Below are 23,429 nucleotides of genomic sequence, written 5' to 3'. Positions count from 1 at the left end.
ATACAAGGCAAGTAAGTACATAGAACTGTTAACCGTTGGGCTGCTGATAATGTTCCAATAGTCATTGAAGGTTAAAAGGTTTATAAAAATCAAAGTGGTATCAATTGTGCACAATTCAAGTGCCTCGTCTAACTCTTTAAGCACCGGTAACGATGCTTCTTCAACTAGCAAAGCAACTTGTACATGAATAAAGTATTGCCATCTCGTAATAACGGCAAATGGGAACAGCGATAAGTGTGTACTAAATCGCTCTGCCGCCAAGATCACCTTCTGCCCCGACTTACAAATAAGTCTGTGTGAGGCGGTTTCAAGAGACAGCCAGCAAATCCGTCCTTCCCCCCATCTTATATTTGAACATAAAGTTGGAAACATCATATCATAAAACCCCGCCAACGCCATGCGTTTTCCGCCTTCGAATCTGTGGCTCCGAGGGACGTATCCTGTCGTTTATCTAACCATGTGTACTGTATGAGAGAATCATTTGTGTAGCCATTCGTATACGTGCACACTGTCCTTCCCCTTGAAGGAAAAAAAAAACATTGAAGCCTTTTTCAAGTCCGAAAAAAATAACCGTGAACGCCATATAATTCGGGTTGTATATCGTGTGTTCTCACAACGCCGTGATTGAAACAATCCAGTAGATAGGGAATGCATCATGTTTTTGAGAGACGAGTCATAAAGTCGAGTTTTTGCGCCAAAGATGAAGTTGCCAAAGAAGATCCTTAAAAAAAGAAATTGATTTTTGTCGAGGATTAAGATTATCAATAGAATTATGCCGTGAGTTTTGAGTGTCAGGGGTGAGGAACCTGACGCTCAAACGCCTGCGCCCTCCTGGCATGCGACAGCCATCGCGAGAGCATCTAAACCGCTGGGGGTCCTGCCAGAGACAGGGCGGTTAAGAATAGGGAGGTTACGGCCACTCATATCCCAGGGTCCGCTGTTGATACTGGGCGAGGCCAGCGGGGGTGTGGGAAGGGGGTAGGGATCGGCATCGCGTCGACTTCGAGACGAGGATGTGCGGCTCGCAGAAGGACGACCAGATGTAGAGTTGCGGCGAGCATCAGCGAGCGAGGTTCTGTGACTGCGCTGACTACCGGAAGAACGGCTCTTGTCCTTGAAATGCGTCTCAAGGTGCTGCTTCATATTATCGGCGCGAGTGAACTTTTTCTGGCATCCCGCAAAGGTGCATTGAACAGCCTTCTCTGCAGTGTGAATCTTGGAGTGGCGCGAGGCGTGGCCAGAAGTTGTAAAGGTCTTTTCGCAGCCATGAGTGTCGCGATAGCGGCAGGGGTATCGCTTTCCGGGGCGCTCGGGCATAGGCGAGGATCGGGGTTGGCTGACCATCTCAGCGTCGTATGAGGCCGAACGGGCACTGTCGGCGTAGGCTACGTGCTTGGCGTCCATGTTGTAGTCTTGAGGAATAGTGTAAATAACTTGTTGTCGAGGGTAGTAATCCACGTTGGGAGTCATGGGAGAGACGGGGTCATTGCTCATTTGAGAGTCATAGGAGTCGGAGCGCAAGAGCTCTGGGGTGTTGGGTGAAGAAGAACTGCTACTGGGGGTGGGGTAAGACTGGTTGAAAGCATAGCTGGAGTGGAAGCTGAGGGGAGGTCTTTGTTGTTGCGGTTGGGTTTGTTGGGAGGCGCTTTCGTCGTTTAAGAGCGAGATCCTTCGACCAGCGGCGTTAATTGCGTGCATCGTCATTTTCGAACCTGTTGTGAATATGCTGAGTGTAAAGTTGGAGAATTGGTAGAAAAGCGACTGTTGGTATGGCCAGGGGGACTCTAATACTATGTTATGTGACTGGATGTGGTGGCAGCACAGGCGTAGTGGAGTGAAGCGGGACTAAATAGCGGGATGGCTAGTCGCGGAGCCTGTCTAGACTCGGGGGACTGAAGGAAGGGATTGATAGCTCAGAATTGCCTCCGCTTTTAGGAACACGAGACTAATGGGTTTCTCGTGGGCTGTTGCGTGTGTACCTGAAAGGCGACAGGGATACTCAGCAGCGTTTGCAAAGGGAGAGAGACGTAGTTTTGGCGGTGACGAATTTGCGGATGTTTCCACAGATGTATAGGTAGCAAGGCGTCTGGTGTAGAGTTCATATACTGCAGAGATGTAGAAAAGCAGGCAAGTTCCGGTAGTCTTGGCTAGGAAGCGTTGTTGTTGTTGTTTGGATAGTGTAGGTTGCTGAGGAGTCGAAAGAGACAAGTCAAATCCAGGGAGCAACAACCGAAAAAGACAGAAAGGGCAACTGGAGACAATGTAGTATAAGAATGGACTGTGTTGATTTTGAATCAAGTATCCAATGATATATGGTCAACTCTGGAGAGAAAGCAGTTTCGTAAGGGGATAATGGTGAAATGTACGAGGAGTGAGAAGTCGAGGAACATCAAACGAAGCGAGGCTGGAACTGATGGATGGCTGGAGCTTAAGTTTATAAGTAACCCGTTGAAATCAAGGGGAGCGAAACACACGCCTGTAGGGGAGGGGGGTACAGGTTGCAGCACAGTAGAGCAGAGCATAGTAAAAAGAAGGGAAAGGAAGGGATAGAATTGGAGTGAGAAACCAAGCATGGGATTTTCTGCGCAACCCCATCGATCGATGAGATCGAGAAAAAAGTCGAGTCTGAGTTGAAAGTTACGATGAATGGACGTAACTGAGCTTGGACGAGCCACAGGCTGGATGGGGTCCGTCACCGCTAACGGCAGGTAGTGGTGTGCCATTAAACCTTTTTTCACACTTCTCCTCTTTCCCTCTTTCCCTCTTTCCCACTGTTAGTCTCCGTCTTCTACTGTTTGTTACAACACACACAGATAAGGGGGTGCGGTTAGTGTACCCTGTCTTCCAACAAAACCCTGGCCTGGCATGGCATTGCTACATGGGAAACTCTCCAAAGAGGCACCTGCCCTGAGAGTCATCAGCAAGCTCCCGCTCCCCCTCACCATCTGTCCCTATCCAGTGTCCACTGTCCTAAGTAGCCAAGGCAAGGTTCGACCGACAGGCGTGAGCGACCGCTGAGACGGTTTTGGTCGGAGCTACTACCTCCAGCAGTGGGTAAGGTACTGTATGTAGAGGACGTTGGGCCATCATAGCAAGGAAAGGAGGAGAAAAAAGAAAGAAAATTCACCTCTTTGTTCCGCATCAAGTTATACCGTATGGTATCGTTCCTAAAATACTGACTACCTATGAACTAGAAAGTTGAAGCTGCTGATACTAAGGAAAAGAACAGAAGACATATGCTCGACCTCTGAACTAAACATTCCTTTTAATTATCTCTCTATCATCTCGTTCCCGTTTTCCATTTCTTGTTGCTTTTTTCTTGTTTCTAAATCATCCAGCGAGAAAACAGCACGCTTGGTAGGACATTGACACGGCATGGTGTGGGGTCATTTTGTCAAGGACGGGGGCTCTCTTTCCAGCTGTACGGACAGGGTTGACTCTAGACATTCTCTCTCGTTCTTTCTCTTTTGGAGCTCCTGCCAGGGTTGAGGATCTATGGAGTAACCACAAAACAGGGTCAACACCCAGAGGAGCCACTGGGGCATAAGCCCGAGGGCTTGATTTTGACCTTTGCTTAGCGCAAGCCACCGCTGATGCTGGGAACGCTTTTCCCTAAATGGCACTCGCTCGAGGAAATTGGACGGGCGACTGGCTACTCAACCTTTAGGCCTACGATGTCGATCACTCGCTAACGTCCTACAGATAATACAGGAGCTATTCTTGAACCTCACCTACCCTACCTTGCTCTACATGCTTTGTTTTGCTCCGTTTTACTTCAGGCCGCCCGTATCTAACGTCCTTGCTACGTTGGGGGGCATCGGACCCTCCTGATGCGACCATCACACAATGCCTCGCTACGTACTTACCATCTCCACTGCAACAAGCTAACTTTCTCAGTCTTGCAACTCATTTCAGAAATCCAACTAGTTTTTGCATTGATAAGAAACTCTCTCAACTACACTGAGACTGCCGCGGCGCAATACTTTATCGTCACGACCTTTCCTGCAATTAGCATCGTTGACATTGGACATGTTGCCTGGCTGCCCAGCTGATGAGGTGCTTCAGACTACTGCACCTATCCCGCGGAACGGCGCTCCGGACCTCTGGACCCTGATTTCCAAACTGTGATCTCGATCCCAAGCTATGAGGCGTCACCATGACGGATAACCGGATCAGTTGAGCCAGGTGGGAAGTGGCTGGAACAAAGTACCTACCTCTGTGTCCAGCTGCGTTATAGCTTACTTGGAAACCGAAACACTGTACAGACAGCTTTACAGTGCCTTTCTATCGCACCATAGTGACGTCAACACCGCAACAACAAGACGTTAGTTAGAGGTCCAGGCTGTCGAAGATTTTTTGTTGATACAGTACTGTCCAGATAATCTTCTGCCATGGACAACTGCCCGCACTGCACATGCACTCAGGCACATGCTACCCCTCTTTGCAGGTAAATGAAGCCACAACGGCTACACCAAAGGTAGGTAAGTACGTATTACAGTACGACAGAAAAAAAGGTCTATTTCATGGCTCATGCAGGGCCCAATCCTGTTGTTTCCAGGATAATGTCTGCAGCGATATTGGTCGGACCCTGCAAATCCCTTTTGTGTCCCCAGGGTTTCTCCATACTCAAGTTCAACGCCGGAAGATAATCATCACCAACATCTAGGAGCATTGGAATGGCCTGGCTGCCTGGTTATTTACCGGACGTACATCGAGCGTCTTTAGAGAGGAGAGGTGTTACATAATAATGGCAGCTCCTGTTTGCTGTTGCAGCTAAGATTTTATTCCCGCTCTCGGCTCAAGCTCGCTTACTTCCAATGACAGATACAGCCACTGATGAACTTCTGGCATCTGCTGGCTGGCCATGCAACATACGAGAGGGGGCTGACCATATATTGAGCAAAGAACACCGTCATGGTGACAAGGCCAGCTATTGAGGTTAAAGTGCAACCCCTCCTCTGAGTCAATAAAGCTTCATGGTCACAACGGACACAACAATACAATCAATCAAATGTGCCTCTGCCTTACTAGCCACACTGCCACGCTCTCTAGCTCTGGGGAACGTGCCCCCATATTAACCCTCAAGGACTGTCGCTGGTTGCGGGCTGCAAATGGAGCAGAGCGTCAGTGGGTTTCCCATAAGCACCCCTAAAATGCTGGGTTTTGTTTACAACTGCATCGCAAGCGGGCAGATGTGGAGGGGCGGGGAACGGACAATCATCCCCTTGACGCTAACGCTCCCAGGGTCGCCCCAAGGGTCCCCATCAAGACTGGGGGGGGGGGGGGGGGGGGGGGGGGAGAAAACTCTGACAGCCAATAATCGGGAAAGATCGATAAATGGCGATCAAGGGAGTAGTTGGTGTATGGCTTTCCTATGGAGACAGGGTGAATGCCAACATTTGTGCTGTTTACGACCATCACCAGCACCGGCCGCAATACGATCAGAATCAAGTCCGTCGGTTCACCGTCATGATCGGTTTTGCCGTCTTTGGAAATTTATTCATCGCAGGAGGAAAGTCATTCTATCTTACAGATATTATTTGTGAGCTGGTGATATTCGTTCCATACATACATACTGATTTGGCACCACCAGAGTTGCGTTTTTGGAATTACAAACTGTTTTGAGGTTGGTCTTTGGCCAATCATGAGCTTGCGGATGCCCTCCGAATAACCCACCTGGCAACTCTATCTTATGCACCGTTTTGATTTTTCTACAGGGCCCTGTTGTGGTTTCCTGTTTGCTTTCCATGGGCATGGAGTCTAACCCCCGGTTCAAAAGGTGTCTCAACTGGAGCGTTGAAGACTTAACGAGTTGAATTTTCATCAGTTTAGGTACTGGTTTTTCTCCATCTCGGCAGAATGGCCATGTTGAAGGGCACCAGTCCAACCGCACTAAAATGACACTTGCTGATAACCTGATGAATGAGGAGGTTTCGCATATCCTCCGTTTAAGTTGACTGGTCCATTCAGACTGATCAACCCTGGTCTAGCACAAGCATACTGGCTAGACCTTGCCTCGCCTTGTTTCGTTACACCCCTCTTACGTCGCAGAATTGACTTTTACTTTGCATCAACCTTTACCAGGGTTGCTTACGACGAAAGATGATGTTCACAGATCTTTGTCCAATACAATCGTAGTCCTTGTCCAAACTCGTCAATCAACCTCGATCTACGAAAAATCTGGTCAGCCCTCCGGCGGTTTTGCTCCGGATTGTCAACCAAGATGTATGGAGTTCTTGGAACCCTGAACTTGGAACGATCAGGGTCCCTCCATCATGAGATATCATTCGGAGACGCCTCTTTTTTGCCTTGAAGAATGGTCTGCAGGCATATTATGGCACTTACGTCGTTGACCATTGACGTCACCGAATCCTCAACACGGCTGAGCGCCACTATCTGTGCTCAGACAGACACAAAACTGTCTCGGTTGACGAGGCTTGAGGGTATCAGATGAGCACTGGCAATCCCATCGCAGCCACGAACCATTTTCACTACTCTATTCACAGGATCGCTGTCTAATTCGATCTGGTACCTTGTGCCAGGTCAACTACCTTGTCTCTCTGTATGCAACAAGCACTCCAGATTTACAAGCCTCTGCCAGTATGTATGTCCCGGTTAATATTAAGCTATGCATGCTAGTTCCCAGGGTGGCAGGCTTTCCATCTACTTCCGATGACGCAATTGCCCGGATCAAATCAGGATATCTTGATACAGTATCCATACTGGGAGCATAGACACCGATTGTGACCCATGACCTCCTGCCATGTAAGGGAATTTATCGATGTCTAAGTAACCAAATTAGGCATCGAGAAGACAGCCTGCTGGCTTCCTATACGGATGGGGGTTCGAAACAACCGCTGACTCCGTTGATCAATGAGCATTGCCTTGGATGCGCTGTTTCATTCTAAAATGTAGGATTAATTAGGCGTTCCTGTTGCACGGCCACGACAAGATTTTGAGATCCAGTCCAATGGTTGGCGCCTGTGCTGTAGTCTAGTCGGGTTTATAGAGATGAAAGGGCTTCCAGAAAACCAAGCAGGTGTGTACAGGCTTCGTTCAGTTAACACAGGGGGAGATAGGACTGAACAGTGCTGTGCGCAGATGACCGAAAGTCAACATGTATCAGCCAAGCTTAGTTGCTGAATGAATGTCGGCCAGGGTTCTGTTTCCCTGGGCAGCGGGGGCATGGTGAATGGCGGCAGTGGCAGCGCATCGGCTCTCACTGAGCGCGATCGAAGCATCGAAGGGGATCGAGTCAACGACGCTCAGTTGGGATCTTGGGACAGGAGGGGAATCGGTCTCTTTTGGGGTTCTCAGTGCTGCCCTGTGTGGAGCACGCTTGGTGTCGGATGCCCTGGCAGGGCAGCCTCATCGGTCCCGTCCGCGTGGCTCCTAAGGGTCCCGCCGCCTCAGTGACCGATGGGCTATGAGACAGAATTTCAAGGGTATTAGGGGCGTGAAGGTATTGCGCCGGAGAAGAGGGCCCGGAGAGAACAAGGGGCTCGTCTAAATTCAGAGGACCCCGGCGATCATCCTCTCACCACTCAACATGTCCACAGCGTCCATCAAAGCACACATGGCAGGCAGGGGGAGGGACCAAACTCAGACTGGTCCTAGGACAGGATAACTGGTGGAGAGAAGAGGATTTAGGGGACCTCGCCTGTGACGCCGCTGAACCATGATGTGATGCCTTGTCCTTTCTCGCTTGCTTGGGCCCCTCTATTCGGGACGTTCAGCATTCTTGGACCAATAACAGCACTGGCCTGAGAGTATTCTTGGTTCCTTGAGGATAGATTGTCAGGTACAAGCGGCTACCAGCCGTAAGCCAAACCAGTCGACCGGAGCCAGGCGGCGAGCCATCAACCAGTGGGAGCCAGTCCGGGCACTACAAGGGTCTGCTTGGTTGCTGGCAATTTCATCAATTCTTGTAGCATTGCCGATACTGCTTGGGGGCCTGTTGTTCTTTGATGTTCTCGCGCTCTCCGGGGTCATGCAAGTGTATACCAGGGCTGGTTATCACCGCCTTTCTGTGATAACGTCCATCTTCGATCCGCTTCGCCGCGCGTCGTTCTTTTTGATTCTGCCCAGGGACTACCGGGGCACAGGCGCAATGGAATCTAACGTCGGGTTATTCTGTGGATATGTTGCCTTTCCCCCCCTTCACTCTAGTGTTATTCTCAATATCTATTTGCAACATTAAATTGGTACTAGCAAGCGATGGTTGCTATAGTATTCTCGCCCATTATGCATTCATCGATGGAAGCACTGCGCGAAAGGCGCTACGTCTTTATCACGTTCGCAATTATGTATCAGGGAGTGTTCCAGCTGTTGTTTTGTCTGTTGTTTCTACTACTTGCTGTACCACTCACTATGTTTTGTTCCTTGCTTACTTCGTGGGGCTAGCTCGCGGCCGCACAAGAGCCCTTGCTCGGTATTGGATACGCGGGGTCACAATACCACGCCATGATAACTTCGTTTGGCAGTGGGAAACTCCTCTTCACGGTGCAATATCTACGGACGGCTATCTTATTGCTAGCCAAAACCTAATCTATAGCTTCGCGGTGCTAGTCTGCTTCATTATCTTGTTCGTGAAGCACGAGATTATCTGGTTTTTCTCTACCATGTTCATCTCTCACGAAGTTGATAATCTTGTCGCAGGACAATGAGCCCTATTGGTCAGACCGCAACATCTTCAATAGTCAGTTGGCGAGGGTGAATGTGCAACAAGGGGTGAGTTGATTAGAGTCGTCATTTGATGGTTGATCTTGCCAACTTTGCTTGTTCTAGGTAACGGCGCATTGTATCTAGTAGTATGTGCATTCAGATACAGCAAGCTTACAAGTTGAGCATGATAGTAGTTACAATACGGCATTCTCACATCTCGATACCCTGAAACAAGCGTTTCTGGCGGTGTAAAAGGTCTCTGCCCTTGTCGAAACAACAGCAGGGTTCCCGTACGGGCTTGACGACAGTCAGCCAGCCAGCCAGGAATGTGTTCTCTACACAACAGGTTGAAGTTGTAAATACGACTGTTACCCTGTAATTGCAACACAGCGAATCTGCCAAGGCAAGCGACTGGCTGCCTAACCATATGCTTACATTGCAACCGCAACACGGATATCTTAACGTCTCGGAACCTAGGAATGCGTCCCTAGTGCGACTGGAAACAAAGGACCTCTCGTGATGTGGCATGGCATAATCATCCTTTGAAAAAATTAAAAAGGGACCAATATGCTGCAACCATGTTTTCGTTTGACAGGTCACGCTGGTAGTAAATTCGATGATCACTGTCGATCGATCGAGATTGTTGATTTATATTCACTCTCAGTCGCCCCCGGTTTGGGCTAACCTAACCGCCCTCTGCTGCTACCTCAGCCCGTTTGCCTGTCCACTTACTGAACAGAGCCAGCTATTAACCCAGCAACTACGATTCGTGTGCGAAACTTTGACGAAGCATGTTTATTTTCTTTCCTTTTATTATTATTACCACTTTGGGTACAGATCTCAATGTGATCAATCAACACATTTCAAGAGTTATCATCGAATTTGAGCTACTCTCAAGTACAGCTAATTTACTTTCCCAACTTTCCCCGCTGTTGTTAGTCTTTCGTAGTCCCTCTCCCTGAAACGCCTTGTTCGCCGGACACCCGCCTTGGGAAAATTAATGGTTCTTTCTTTCTTTTTCGTTGGTGCTGTTTGGTTGGAGTAGCTTTAGCTATGGATAGCGTCGTATTGTGGTACGTACAAGCTGGATGCGGGACCTCCGCGAATTGCAAGCTGATGCGATACATACATCATCGGCGATGATCGTGATGATGCAAATGTGATGTTGCTCATGCTATTCAAGCACTTTCCCATGGCGATCCACCCTCCATCTTTTCACAGTAAAATACTGTCACATGCCGCGCCATTCCGTAGTATACAGTACTGCCCCGTATCGCACCGCCGTCTCTTAATAATAATGATGCTATACTTCGATTATTTCTATGCTGAGGAACCTGTTTTGGTCGAACCTGTATCGACTCGCTTGGCTGCCGGAAGCTCTGGTACCTTGAAGCCATTACCGCTCGATGATCCCCCAACTTGCGTGAATGTACCGCCTTTGAACCATCTGTCCTCCTCAGCTTTGCGCTTCTTGCTAAGCTCGGCCTGCGTCTTAGGATCAACGAGTTCCAGACCCTGCACAGCGGTAAATGCCAGAGATGACGATGTACCGGTCCCTGATCCAACCGTGCTGCCGACGCCGGTTGCCCGCAGTCCGCGACCCCGTAGATCAATGTTGGATGCTTGGCCAAAACCACCGATAGACGAGGCAGCACCACCAACGGTGCTGTTTCCGCCCCAGCCCTTGTTTTTGGCACTGACTTTTGCTCGGGTACGCTGGTCGATCTGAGTACTTCGGATACGACCGTCATTGGACTGTCCGATCATGCCCATACCAACAGTCCCCTCGCCAAGTCCATAACCGACTTCCTTCTCCTCCTTGCCAAAAGCCAAGCGGTTCTGTTGCTTACGAAGGTCGGTCATAGCGAGTGCCTCCTTTGCCTTGCGGGCACGTCGTCCACCTCGCTTGCGGGATGGCTTATCGTCTGGGACTGGAAGCGCACGCTGACCCTTGTTGGGCGGTGGTTCTGTCAACTTCTCAAGGCGCTCGAGACACGCTGACTTAAGCTCCTCTCCTGTAGACCCGTCCGGGCTCGAATGTATACGATCGACCCGGGCAGCCAAGACTAGCTTAGCTGCCACAACTCTCAAGGCCTGCTTCCTCAGGTCGCTAGGAATGGCTCGGATCATTTCTGAGTTGTAGAGGTAACCCTGTTGTCGAACGCCGATATTTGTAGCCATTCCTGAGTGCTTCCTCTTGGAGCCCCAACTGGCGATATTGCAGGCAGGCGTCTTTGAGAGACCCGTGAGTCCGCCTGCTGCGTTGAGAAGCTGGGCAGCAGTAAGGGAACCGATGAGAGCGGTCAAATTAGGCGCAAAGATGTTCATGCGCGACTGGACGTATTCTGCCAACGTTTGCTTGGCGTTATTTAGAGATATAGTCATCTCACACGCTCTGTAGACGCGCTGAAGCTCCTCTGAAGTCATTTCATGACCTTTAGACGTCGTGGCTTCGACCGTCACAATCATGAGCGAGGGTCCATCGAGAACAGACTTGAGAGTTATTCCCAGAGGATTGTCGGTCGAAGTCTGCAGTGCTTTGATGCTCTCCGAGTCCAAAGGCCCATTTCCTATGATGGCGACGACCTTGGCATATTCTAGTGGTGTCGTGACCAGTCGTTCGAGCTCGGGGAATCGTGTTGAGTAATGATCACGGATGAATTTATGGACGAGGGCAACTTCTCCATCGATCTGGGTCGATAAGCTGTTGGACTGTGTCAGGAGATGATATTCGGGGTGATCTTCGATATTTCCTTGGATGGTGTTTTGCGTCGCGGCTTGCGATCGAAAATGTGCGATTTTCTGTAGCGTTCGAGGCAATACGTCAGGACTGTTCCGTAAAATAACTGATGTAAACGAATCGTTCATCATGATGCGACCGTCAAGAAAAGATATGGGGATATATGTACTAACCTCAAGAACTGGTTCCAACGTTTGCATCAGACTGGCCACGCTTCGAACGTCTTTGACTCCTCCAAGCTGCATCTTCTCGACCTTGACCTTTGTCGCCTCGGAGTCGTCTCTGTCGTTCAAATCGGCATCGGGGTCATCGTCGTTCTTTGCTTCGGCTTCCCCATCTAGTTCCATGGCATCGCGATCGCGATCGCCACTTGCCTCTTGATCCCGGATGAGGCCATCGTTGTTCTCCTCTTCGCCCTCATCTCCTGAGTCTCCAAAATCGTTAAGTAGGTCATCTGCGTCGGTCGACATGATGGCGGCGCGTTGCAAAATGATGGTGTGAATGAGTGAGAGTGATTGTCGCGAAGGAGGGTCATGAAACAGTGATAAATTAAAGCGAAGCTAAATATTTGCCTTTTATGAGCTCGGGACCCGGAAAAACACGACCTCTAAACTTACACCAAAATTCAGTGGTCTACAACTTTGTCTGTCTGTCTATATTTCCGGACCTTCTCCCAGCCTGACCAGCTGCGAATAAAGAAGGATGCGATTATAAGCAACAACATATCATCTTAATTACTTGCTAATTTCTTCGATTCTATTTTCTTCTTGTTCTTCTTCTTTCTAACCAATATGCCCGAGTCTTGATTGTAGATAGATGTACAATCAATCCTGGCCTACTTGCTCCACATCATTGTGGCTTCATCTAGTGTCTCATTGGATAGCCACACCTGAATTTTTGAACCTGGCTCGTCGCGTCGCTGTTGTCCTGGAATTTTATCCATCGTAGCTATTCATTCATTCATTCATCCTTCGCTTTCGCCTACTTTCGCCTCGCATCGACAGCGTTGATTGCATCAAGAATCTTGATCGAAAAACGCGCATAGTACAAGATGGAGTCATCCAGGGGACCCCCAAGGGTCAAGAACAAGGCCGCCGCGCCTGTTCAAATCAGCGCCGAACAGCTACTCCGAGAAGCTGTCGACCGACAAGAAGTTGGAGTTCAGGCGCCTACCCAACGCTTCGCTGATCTGGAAGAGCTTCACGAGTTTCAGGGGAGAAAGAGGAAGGAATTCGAGGATTACGTTCGACGCAACCGATTAAACCTAAACAACTGGATGCGATATGCGCAATGGGAGCTTGAGCAGAAGGAGTTCAAGCGCGCCGAGTCCGTTTTCGAGCGCGCTCTTGATGCCCATCCCAACAACGTCCAGCTATGGATCCGCTATATCGAGTCGGAGATGAAGTCGAGGAATATCAATCATGCGCGAAACTTGCTGGACAGAGCCGTCTCTAGATTGCCACGAGTTGACAAGCTCTGGTACAAATATGTGTACATGGAGGAGATGCTGGGCAACATCCCCGGAACTCGTCAAGTCTTTGATCGATGGATGCAATGGCACCCTGACGAGGCTGCATGGAGCTCCTATATCAAGTTGGAGAAGCGATACGGCGAATTCGAACGCGCACGAGAAATCTTTCGAACCTTCACTCAGCTTCACCCCGAGTCCCGGAACTGGATCAAATGGGCCAAGTTCGAGGAGGAATATGGTACAAGCGATCAGGTACGGGAAGTATTTGGAGACGCGGTCGAAGCACTGGGCGATGACTTCGCCGATGAGAAACTGTTCATTGCCTATGCTCGTTATGAGGCCAAGCTGAAAGAGTATGAGCGTGCTCGGGCGATATACAAGTACGCTCTGGATCGTTTGCCACGATCAAAGTCTATGATTCTCCACAAGGCATACACAACGTTTGAGAAGCAATTTGGTGACAAGGATGGGGTCGAGGATGTTGTATTATCCAAGAGAAGGGTGTATTACGAAGAACTTATCAAGGAAAACCCCAAGAACTACGATGCTTGGTTCGACTACGCAAAACTCGAGGAAACTTCTCAAGACTCTGATCGAATCCGAGACATATACGAGAGAGCAGTGGCTCAGGTTCCACCAACACAGGAGAAGCGACATTGGCGACGATATATCTACCTGTGGATCTTTTACGCCATATGGGAAGAGATGGAAGGACAGGACGTCGAGCGGACACGGCAGATTTACAACACATGCCTGGGTCTTATTCCGCACAAGCGGTTTACATTTGCTAAAATCTGGCTTATGGCGGCAGAATTCGAGATCCGACAAGGTGAGCTTACTGCGGCACGAAAACTTCTCGGACGCGCTATAGGCATGTGCCCAAAAGACAAGATTTTCAACGGCTACATTGATTTGGAGCGCAGGCTGTTTGAGTTTGTGCGATGCCGTACTCTCTACGAGAAGCACATTGAATTCAACTCGGCTAATTGCCAGACATGGATCAAATTCGCAGAACTGGAACGTGGCTTGGACGATCTGGATCGCACACGCGCCATCTTTGAGCTTGCCGTTCAGCAACAGCAGCTTGATATGCCGGAACTACTGTGGAAAGCATACATCGACTTTGAGGAGGAGGAGGGCGAGTACGAACGCACACGCGCCCTTTACGAGCGTTTGCTCGAGAAAACGGGCCACGTCAAGGTCTGGATCAGCTACGCACATTTCGAGATCAACATTCCCGAAGACGACGAGGAAGAAGGGGACGAGGAGCAGCCTGTCACCGAAGAGGCCAAGGCAAGGGCACGCAAGGTTTTCAAGCGAGCACACAAGAGTATGCGAGACCGCGATCTCAAGGAAGAATGCGTATCACTTCTCAACGCCTGGTTGTCATTCGAGCGCACGCACGGTTCTGCGGAGGACTTGGAGGCGGTCCAGAAACAGATGCCGCGCAAGACAAAGAGACGGAGAAAGCTCGAAGACGACTCGTGGGAGGAGTACATCGACTATGTATTCCCTGCCGACGACAAGCAAGCTGCCAATCTCTCCAACCTCTTATCTATGGCGCAGAGCTGGAAACAACAGTCAGGCGGAGGGCTCGGCGCTTGAGGACAAGCATAAGCATGTTGCAGGCAAGCAACTATTGGTACCAGTACGCAAATACTACTCTCATATGGCTACATCTCGACATAATAATAGCAGCACCATCCGACTGAGATCGTGCGCAACTCAACCTATCATAATTGGCTGTTATACGCCTAACCAAGCTTGTTCGTAATGTTCGGTGTTGTAGCCCAAGAACGAATGATCTTCTACATAACGAAAGCAGACGCAGCATCTATCTAGAATCCTCTGTTGAACCAGGCTGCATAACAAGATATCTCGGGATTAAAGTATTCGACTGCTGGATGAGTTGGCAATGCTAGTGGGTACATCAGTTGACGTCATCATACTATGACGTCTTGGCAAAAAAAAAATTAGCTCCGGAACTAAAGCCAAGGTCAAGCAACCAAGTCAGGGCATTTCGTGGGGGGAAAGGACATGGTAGACTACGCATGTCCAACGAGCGACAGGAACAGGACAAGGATCTCCATGGTTTTAGAGCTCGTCGGTTGAGGAAAGATGAGCTTATTTGCTATCTCACTTTGTTTCAAACCTGAATCATCGGACGGCATGTAATAACTCTGTCTTCTTCCCCAAGAGGTAAAATGACCTTTATATAAGCCAAGATTGTTCATTATAGATCATGATTCGTTAAGTTGTCTTAAGATCTGGGTGAGATGCAACTCCCCAGCTCGTTTTATATCCAGAGTAACATATATCAAATCCATAACCAAGAGAAGAAAGAAGCAAAAAAAAAGTCAATATCCATCATGTCATATCGTTTTGTAGGCCCGCATCCCTCCGAGGGACACATGGCTTACAGTAGCTCTTTTTTCTCATATGTATTCCCGATCTCGTCGCACTTTGTCCAATCGTTGAGAATCGATCTGCAACATCCCAAAAAAAAAAAAAAAAGGCCGTTCTTCCCGGGGCCGGATAGCCGCGTTCCCACCTGTCATCATCGTGCATACAGTGCCTTTCCGTCACTTACCTACCGTTTCTTATTACCCCTTTGGTCTCACATCCCGTTGGATCATCGTCGTCCTCCCATAATTTCCTCAGTTCTAGAGTCCTTCTATCCTTCTAGACCCAACTCCATCATGGCTGCGGTGGAACGTGACCATGCACCTCATCGTTGGACAGGCATGCATGCTTGTGCCGGTCTGCCGGGATATGGCTATGGGCCTGCTTCTGCGTCTTCAAGATAGGCTGCTCACTCCATGAGTGGGCATGAGCTTTCGCCTGATTCTGCAGGAATCGAGCCACTGGCTCAATATCGGCGATGGTCTAATACAATCATCGTCGTTAGTCTTTGTTTTGAATACACATGTGAAACAAATGTGGGCAAGGTTGCGGGGAGAAAGCAAGTGTGCTTCATCTATCTGATGCATCAGGGGAATTTCAGCAGTAAACAGCCACCACACCACACCACACAGCGCCGTAGGTCACATTCACACAGTCCCCTTCTCTTTCCATATTCCCTGTTTCGTATCCAATTGCCAATTTACCAATAACACCTCTGCTGGTTGGGCTCAAGATTTTATCATGAGCTAAATAGTCGTCTCGTCATAAGTCATGAATTTATGTGTTGTGGTTGTTGTTTGGGAGGAAGGTGCAATGCAGATTCGACCAATGCTCAATAGGGAGACGGCAACCCATTAGGATTTCTCCTGTAGGTGTCCGTCCCGTACGGCTCGGCAGGAAAGGTATTGCCTCTGTATGGTTTGCCTTGATAATCTCGGGGGTCAGAGTATTCATACTCGAGATCCGAGTCGTACCCGTCAACTCTCCGAGACGAAGGAGCCCAACTGTCGGCTCTTGTCCTGCCGTCGCCTATCGATTGATGTCTCACCCGCCGTTGCACTCGTTTCTCGTGACGGCGGGCCTTCTCTTGGTTGAATTCCTTGCACTCTTTTGTCAAGTCCTTGGCTTCCTTCATCTCAGATATAGCTCCCTTGATACCCATAGCAGCAATCCCCACGGATGCGGCATCTTGCATAATCGCTTTGGTCTTGAGCTTCTTGGCATCGACCTCGCTCAGTCGTCCCTCTTTGACAGCCTTATGTCTGGCATTCCTCTTCTCCATACTAGAATAGACCCCGTGCGCTGCGTGGATAGTGGCTACGGCCGCTAAGCCTGTAGTAATGATTTGCTTACCTCTCATTTTCTTTGCTCGCTTTTCGTCTTCATCAGAATCTCCGATGTCTGATGATGATGACGAGTAATCAGAGCGCCCTCCTCGTCGCTTTTCTCTGGGCCTCTCCCGATAGGACCGGTCCTCATCGTAATAGTCTCGGTTGCCGCCAGCTCGTCTGTCATCGTACATGTCATCCGAGTATCGACGGGAGCGACTGCCACCACGCTCGCTGAAGTCATCCTGATCGCGGCGACGTTGGTACTCATCGGTGGCAGCTGCGCCGGCGCCGGCCCCAAGACCAAGCTTGGCCAAGCCATTGCGAGCCTTGTCAACAACGCTTCGGCTTCGGCTGCGCTGGCGGCGACGGTCTGGAGAGGGGCTGTAGGAGGCGCTCCTTCCCCTCCCCCTTACGCTGCGGCTCCTGGATCGTGATCTTGAGCGATCCAGAACCTTCTTTGCGCCAAGAGCACCTAGGCCAGCGGTTGCAAGAGCAGCAAGACCACTGGCACCGCCACCTCCGCCTCCTTGAGACCTGGATCGGGCGCGCGAGCGGGAGCGACTACGGCCAGTCTTGCGATCCTCCTCTATATCGTTCCTCGAACCATTGATCAAGCGGTTGCCGACCAAGCCACCGATGACAGCTTCAGCTAGGCCTCTCTTTCCTCCCTTATCGTCAGTTGCTGTGTCGACAGCAGCGGCACCAGCAGCAGCGGTAAGGATGCGCTTCGTCTTCTCACCCTTCCAACCACCAGGCTCCTTGGCGACACGGAAGGCCTCTGTAGCACCAGCAAGAAGAGAGGCCATGGCAGCTTTTTGGATCTTGTTGGCGCCGCCGCTTCCACCAGCATGAGAGCGAGACCGCTCACTTGAGGGACTACCTCCACGGCGGCTCCTGTTATCTTCTGAGCCACCACCAGTAAGACTTTTCACGGCAGCACCAAGACCAGTAGCTGCAATGGCACTCTCAAGGAAGTTTTTGTGGCCCTTCTTCTCTCTGGGGCTTTCATCTTCGTCTGAGTAATAATCGCTGTAGTAACCGTCACGGCCCCGTTGGAGGATCATGTTGGCCTTTTGGTCCTTCTTGGCCTGCTGCTTGTTGTAGAACTGAGCGCCCTGATAGGCGGCCAGAGCGCCAACACCAGCCAGGGCTGCGGTCGAGAGGGGGTTGCGTTGGATGTCAGTACGCTCCTCTTTGGCTTCACGACGATCGTACAACTCCTTGCCACCAGCAAGAAGGGCAGCACCGGCGACGGCTGCAATGATCTTCTCGTTCTTGGACATTCCCTTAGACTTGGGCTTGCGATCCTCATCTTCGTAGTAGGGGCTGGAGTGCCCTCCTCGGTGAGAACGACGGTCATAATCACGATCGCGAGGGTCGTATCCCCGGCGATATTCGTATTCTTCTTCGTAGTAGTTTGGTCCAGCGGATCGAGCACGACGGATATCGCGGGTGCCGGGTGGGGGGAATTCACGGCGAACCTCTTCTATAGACAAATCGCTATCTTCGCGCCCACGAGGGACAATCTCGCGGTGAGTCTTTGAGGTGAAAGAGTCTCTAGGGTCGAGATAACGGGGATCTTCTCGGCGCTCCTCTCGCACATAGCGACGAGAGTAATCCCGATCATACGGGTCGTAGTTGGCCATAAGGACGGTGTGTGTAGTTTTCTTTGTCGTCGGTATGTTCTGGCGATGATGCAAAATAAATGTTTGTTGTATATTTGATAGTTGTGACGAAGACGTCGTTAATGTAGAGTTGTATGATTATGATTATGACGATGCAAGAAAGAAAACGAAAGAGGATGGATGTGGCGGGAGGAGCAGATCAAGAAAAGCAACTCGCAGGAGAAACCGAGCCACAGACATCCAAGGGCAGGCCCAAGCCCAGGCAAGCAAAACAGGGTCCTTTGGTATTGCAACAAGGGGCGGAAAGCATCTAGGACTGGATGGACGGAACGGGAACAGCAGAAAGTGGGCTGTTAGTGGACAAGGCCGCACCTGCTTTACCTTAGTTTGGTGGATGGATGGGCATCAATGGCATACGGAAGGCAGCAATAGAAACAAGTTACTTCCCTGCTGACTTTTAAGAAGAGCCTTGGAAGCGGCTCTAGTTAGGTTGCATCATTTTATTATTTTTATTTTTTTGCTTTTTACTTCTTATTTTTTACCTATTGTGATAATCAGGCTGATTTTTGTTAGGTATCTGCCGACTTTTCTTTTCCTTCCATTCTTAAGTATCTCAATAATATCTGTCTGTCTATGTTCCATGAGGTAGTAAGTTACGTATAAGCGGGGCGAGGCCAACGACGTAATAGAGAGGGGTTCGTGGGAAGTTGGACGTTGGACGCACAACGCTGACGCTATTTGACAGGGATCACGGCCCTGCAAGGCCCCATTAGAAACTCTTGGGCGTGCTGGGCGCGGCATTCAGCAGCCAGCTGGGCACTCAGCACAGCCCAGTTTCGTTTCTTTGAACCTTTGATCGTTTCTCTTTATCAGCGGCTGCGCCACAGCTATCCGTGCATTTATTCCACTTCAACCTCGCAACAACGACCGGCAACACCGAACATGATGTGGTTGATAGAGTCTCGTCTCCGCTCTCTTGCGGTAGTTGACCTTGGCAATTGACTGAGCCACTGGACATTCCGTGTAGTGTTTTGAGTTTAGCTTTGTCTTGCCGAATCTCTTCCCAAATATTAGTGAAGATCATCTTGAAACGAGGCTCACAGGCCGTTACCCGAAGTGATAGGCCACGGTTCGTGCAACATCGTACAAGGGAGGATATCTGCATATTGACGATCCTCGATAAGGTGCTTGTCCTAGGTTTTGGGATCGAGTTTGCCACTTTTGATGAGTTGTCTGTTGGTTAGTCCGAGTTTCATAAAAGTGACAAGTGTTTCTAGAAGAGAACTAGGGACTCAAGACAAACCGGGCGGAAAGTTAGACCGTCCAATCATCTATTTTCCTTCGTGCCACCAACTTGAGCTTCGACATGATGACATTCGCAACATGTGATGCAAGAAACGGTGCCTGCTGATGATAGTTCATGACCGGCTTAGCCACGTTTTTACAGCAGCAGCCACACCAGTCTATCGAATAGGATGAAATGAAAATGCCGTCTTTGGATCAGAGTCTGACTATGTGATAATAATGACGTCCTTTGCGAGACAAGCGAGGGTGTTTCGGTGGGGCCACAAGGCGATCGTGCTATGGCTACCGACTCTACACTTCAGCCTTATGGTCACTATGACTTTGGTAGTTACCCAATAGTCGGGTAGTTTGTATTTGTTTTAGTGGGTGCCCCTGATACCGAACAGCTGGAGGCAAATAATATTCGCAATTGTACTACATACTGCCCACTGGTCTGTGATCTTATAAGGATACAGATTGCTTGGATAGAGTAAAATACTATACTATAGTATGCCAAAGCCATAAAGATGGAATATGTGCCAATACTAGGCACTCTGGTCTAAAAGTCTCATATGGATGCTTTACAAGTGCTACATGAATAAACCCACAACTCCTTCGAAAACAAAACAACATCCATACAATTTCCAATTCCAGAATAACCATGATTCGTACAAGTCCAGTGAATTTCCGGTGACTCTTGGTCCTTCATGCGCTGTCAGAGCGCTTGTGCTGAGGTTGATCCATGTCACCCACGTGCTGAGTTTCTTCGCCTTCGACACCGTAGTCGGTAGGATCAGCCTCCTCGTCCAGCTTCTCTATCTGGTCAGGTTCGACAAGAGCGTACTTGCTCTTCTTTCGGATGCGAGCGCCATACCAAAAGAATATGAAGGGGATAAAAGCCAGTAGAGTCGCGACTCCTCCAATAAGAGAACCTCCACCACCAACACCAAGAGCGGTAAACATCTGGGTTGTAAAGAGGGGAGCAGCAGCGCTACCAGCAGATCTAGCAACAGTGTTGGCGGCGATAACTGACGCTGCATATGAGGCATATGTGTCGGTAAGGTAGTTGATTATGGCGACATAAACAAGCATCAGGGCGGCAGAGAGGAATGTTCCCGCAAGAGTTGGGACGATCCAGGGGACGGCGCTTCTTATTGTTAGCTATCGCTTGCTTACATATCCAAGGCAGGATAGCAAGGAATAATAGAAAAACCTACTTGTAATTGGCTGACCATGCAAGCCAGAACATGGTGATAGGGAAGGCAACGCCTCCAAACATGGCCATGAGAAGTCGATCTTCAGGCAATAGAATCTTTCCTGCTGCATCTTTGCTTCGTCTTCGTTCGCTATCGACGAATATGACGATGGTTCCGAGTACAGCTCCAACAACCTGGCCAAGCAAAGGCAGCTGCGAAACACCAGCATTCCATCCTCTCATGTCTCTGAAAACAATGGGGTAGATGCTAAAGAGCATGAACTGAAGTGTGAAGACGATGCAAGTGTAGACAGAGCAGAGGAGGGAAATCAGGTCAAACATGAGGATCCAGGGTCGTGTAAGAGCTAGCTTGTAGACGTGGGCGAGGCCAGGCGCGTCCTCTTCTCCCTCCATGACGACGTGCTCGTATCCGTTGATACCAGACTGTCGAGCTCGCTTGGACTTCTGGGCCAGAATAGTAGGTGTGTGTGTCTCGGGAATGAGAAACATTAAGAAAACCGTCGCGCCTCCAAGCCATAGAACAGAGTACATGCCCCATCGCCAGTCCTTTTTCAGCTGAACGAAGCCCGAAACAACAGGACCCAAAGAAGGTCCCACCCAGGAAGCAAGACTGAATATTCCGGTAGCATTTCCTCGCTCGATAGGGTCCCAGAGATCGACCAGAACTCCTGGGGTGGTGCTTAGTGGGGCAGAGATGAAGACTCCAGCCAAAAATCTCCCAACAAGGAGTGATCCGAAGTTTGTGGGGAAAGCGCAGAGAAAGTTGAAGGCCATGTAAGCGATGAAAGTGATGTAGAAAATCCATCGACGACCATAAAACTCAGAGAGGGGTGCAAAGACAAAGGGCCCAGCACAGAAACCAAGTAGGAACATGGAAGTCGTCAAGCTTGCAGCAACAGTTGAGACACCAAACTCCTCCACAACAGAATCGACACTCCCTGAGAAAATGCTTGATGCGAAGTTTCCGTTCATGGCAAGGAAGACAGCGATACAAGTTATGCCCCATCTTCGTTTCTTGGACCAATTTCGTGGATTCTCCTTGTCTTCTGGGGAAAAGTCGACATAACCTTGGTCGTTGATGTAAAGGCCATCGTACCTGTCGTGGCTGGTATCAGGCTTGAATGTCATATAGGACATGGCCCTGCTCGTAATTTGAGCAGCCATATTTGTGAGTTGTTCTGTTCACGCAGATCTTGGAGGGTAGTAAGATGGCGAAGGAGACGAGTAGTGCAGTTGGATGGGATATGTCTGTAGTAATGAATGCCGAGAGCCCGTCCGTCTTATATTTATATCGATGCATTTTTTCTCGCTTCTTCACCCTTTGCATCATGATGAAATCGTTGACTTTGCCATTGTGTATGGGAGAGGTGAGGAGAGGTGAGGTATCCCCACCATAGTGACCTTGGTTGTGTTAAGTTGACGTCAAGTTCTTCAGGTGAGGGTATACCTACCGTGAGCATTGGGCCCCTTTTCCCCAGACCGGCCGGAGGTAAGCTCCGGAATGTGTTTTGGATACCAGATTCAGCTTTGTCAGTTTCTTACCCCACAGACAAGTGTTGGTCTATCCGAGAGTATTATATGGAAACTCGCCCCCAAACTTTCTAAGTCTGGGTCCACAAAATAGTATATCGAGCTGAATAACCGTTGCCAACTCGACGAGTTCTGTACTTGGAAGGACGGGGCAAGTTTATGAGATAATCATAATCGCACCCATAGTAACACAGTTGATAGTAAGTACGGTTTCATTGAATATCATGAGCTGGGGAGGCCGATAATCTGTCTATGAAGTCCGGGGATGATGAAGCATTCGAGTTCAACCCCTGTATGTAGATCAGTCACTCTCTAGTCAGTGTCAAGGCCGGACCCACGCGGATATGACATGGCGCTACTGCCAATGACGAATCAGACGTGTTATATCGAGATTTAGAGTAGAATTCTTATGGAAGATTCTATACAGGAAGCCCTTCTGTTGGAGGGCGCGGATGAAGATTCTTCTACTCACTTACACGGAAATGGAGTCAATCTGATCATACCGAGTCAATACAACACATGCCGATCCTTTGTGCCCTTCTTCTTGTGAGAATGTCCCAATCGGAGGGTTTATTCCCTATCAAAAGAAATACATTCGTGCATTTCCTTAACTCTTTCTTCTGAATCTCTTCTTCTATTGTTAGCCTCCCTCCCCGTACCCAGACACTGGCTTAGTCCCTTCTCAGCTTGTTCCCCGCAAAAACGTCCAGCGCTGTACTGAACATAGTCACGGGAAGAAGTATACCTGACTCACTTTAACTACTTCCATAAGGATTTTTCTTCCTGCCATCTCTAACTTTTACTCTCCGGATCGGCGCTTGACGTAATGCCATATTCGATATCTAACATCCAACGAGAGCACAGACGTCTGTTCGTTCTGCAGGTCTTGTTCTGGTGTTTCCTCTCTAGGTAATTTCTGGGGTCCCCTGCTCCGGCTTTAACACTCCTGCAAGGCACCGTCTACCCGTTCTTTGTCTTTTGTTAATGCCCAGTTGCTGATCTATCAGCCTACCTTTAGAAGGTAGGTAGCACAGGATAGCCATGTCCTCACGATGGCTTCAATTCTTCTCTTTTTCTTCTTGTTTCTCCCCAAAATGGTAGCACTTTCGTCTTTGCACACCCCCCCCCCCCCCCTGTATTTCAGCCACTGAGCCGAATTACATCG

General features: G+C 49.5%; 6 protein-coding genes across 6 annotated transcripts; 2 read left to right on the top strand and 4 right to left on the bottom strand.

Annotated features, from left to right (window-relative positions):
* Positions 1–606: 606 nt before the first annotated feature.
* Positions 607–1,999, bottom strand: EDB82DRAFT_75295 (uncharacterized protein). The gene has a single exon (XM_025729588.2). It carries the CDS (start codon positions 1,702–1,704, stop codon positions 814–816), a length of 891 nt encoding a protein of 296 aa, XP_025588798.1. The 5' UTR covers positions 1,705–1,999; the 3' UTR covers positions 607–813.
* A 5,780-nt stretch (positions 2,000–7,779) lies between these two features.
* EDB82DRAFT_74981 (uncharacterized protein) lies at positions 7,780–8,770 on the top strand. The gene has a single exon (XM_065610043.1). The coding sequence runs from the start codon at positions 8,142–8,144 to the stop codon at positions 8,664–8,666; it is 525 nt and encodes a 174-aa protein (XP_065465755.1). The 5' UTR covers positions 7,780–8,141; the 3' UTR covers positions 8,667–8,770.
* A 1,035-nt stretch (positions 8,771–9,805) lies between these two features.
* Positions 9,806–11,949, bottom strand: EDB82DRAFT_74984 (uncharacterized protein). The gene has a single exon (XM_025729591.2). The coding sequence runs from the start codon at positions 11,872–11,874 to the stop codon at positions 9,985–9,987; it is 1,890 nt and encodes a 629-aa protein (XP_025588801.1). The 5' UTR covers positions 11,875–11,949; the 3' UTR covers positions 9,806–9,984.
* A 506-nt stretch (positions 11,950–12,455) lies between these two features.
* Positions 12,456–14,480, top strand: EDB82DRAFT_521230 (uncharacterized protein; the record flags this gene model as incomplete). Its single annotated transcript, XM_025729592.1, has 1 exon — positions 12,456–14,480. One exon carries the CDS (start codon positions 12,456–12,458, stop codon positions 14,478–14,480), a length of 2,025 nt encoding a protein of 674 aa, XP_025588802.1.
* Positions 14,481–15,261: 781 nt separating this feature from the next.
* EDB82DRAFT_572133 (uncharacterized protein) lies at positions 15,262–18,622 on the bottom strand. The gene is made up of 2 exons (XM_025729593.2): positions 16,632–18,622; positions 15,262–15,761 (listed from the first exon to the last, which is right to left on the bottom strand). Exons 1-2 carry the CDS (start codon positions 18,253–18,255, stop codon positions 15,745–15,747), a joined length of 1,641 nt encoding a protein of 546 aa, XP_025588803.2. The 5' UTR covers positions 18,256–18,622; the 3' UTR covers positions 15,262–15,744.
* A 1,601-nt stretch (positions 18,623–20,223) lies between these two features.
* EDB82DRAFT_421958 (major facilitator superfamily domain-containing protein) lies at positions 20,224–21,862 on the bottom strand (the record flags this gene model as incomplete). The annotated part of the gene is made up of 2 exons (XM_065607606.1): positions 20,224–20,668; positions 20,736–21,862. 2 exons carry the CDS (start codon positions 21,860–21,862, stop codon positions 20,224–20,226), a joined length of 1,572 nt encoding a protein of 523 aa, XP_065465754.1.
* Positions 21,863–23,429: the final 1,567 nt, after the last annotated feature.

This window comes from Fusarium venenatum (assembly GCF_020744135.1).
Source record: "Fusarium venenatum strain MPI-CAGE-CH-0201 chromosome Unknown EDB82scaffold_1, whole genome shotgun sequence".
Classification (NCBI taxonomy): domain Eukaryota; kingdom Fungi; phylum Ascomycota; class Sordariomycetes; order Hypocreales; family Nectriaceae; genus Fusarium; species Fusarium venenatum.
The sequence above is the reverse complement of the archived record's forward strand: the minus strand, read 5'-3'. Positions and strand labels throughout refer to the sequence as shown.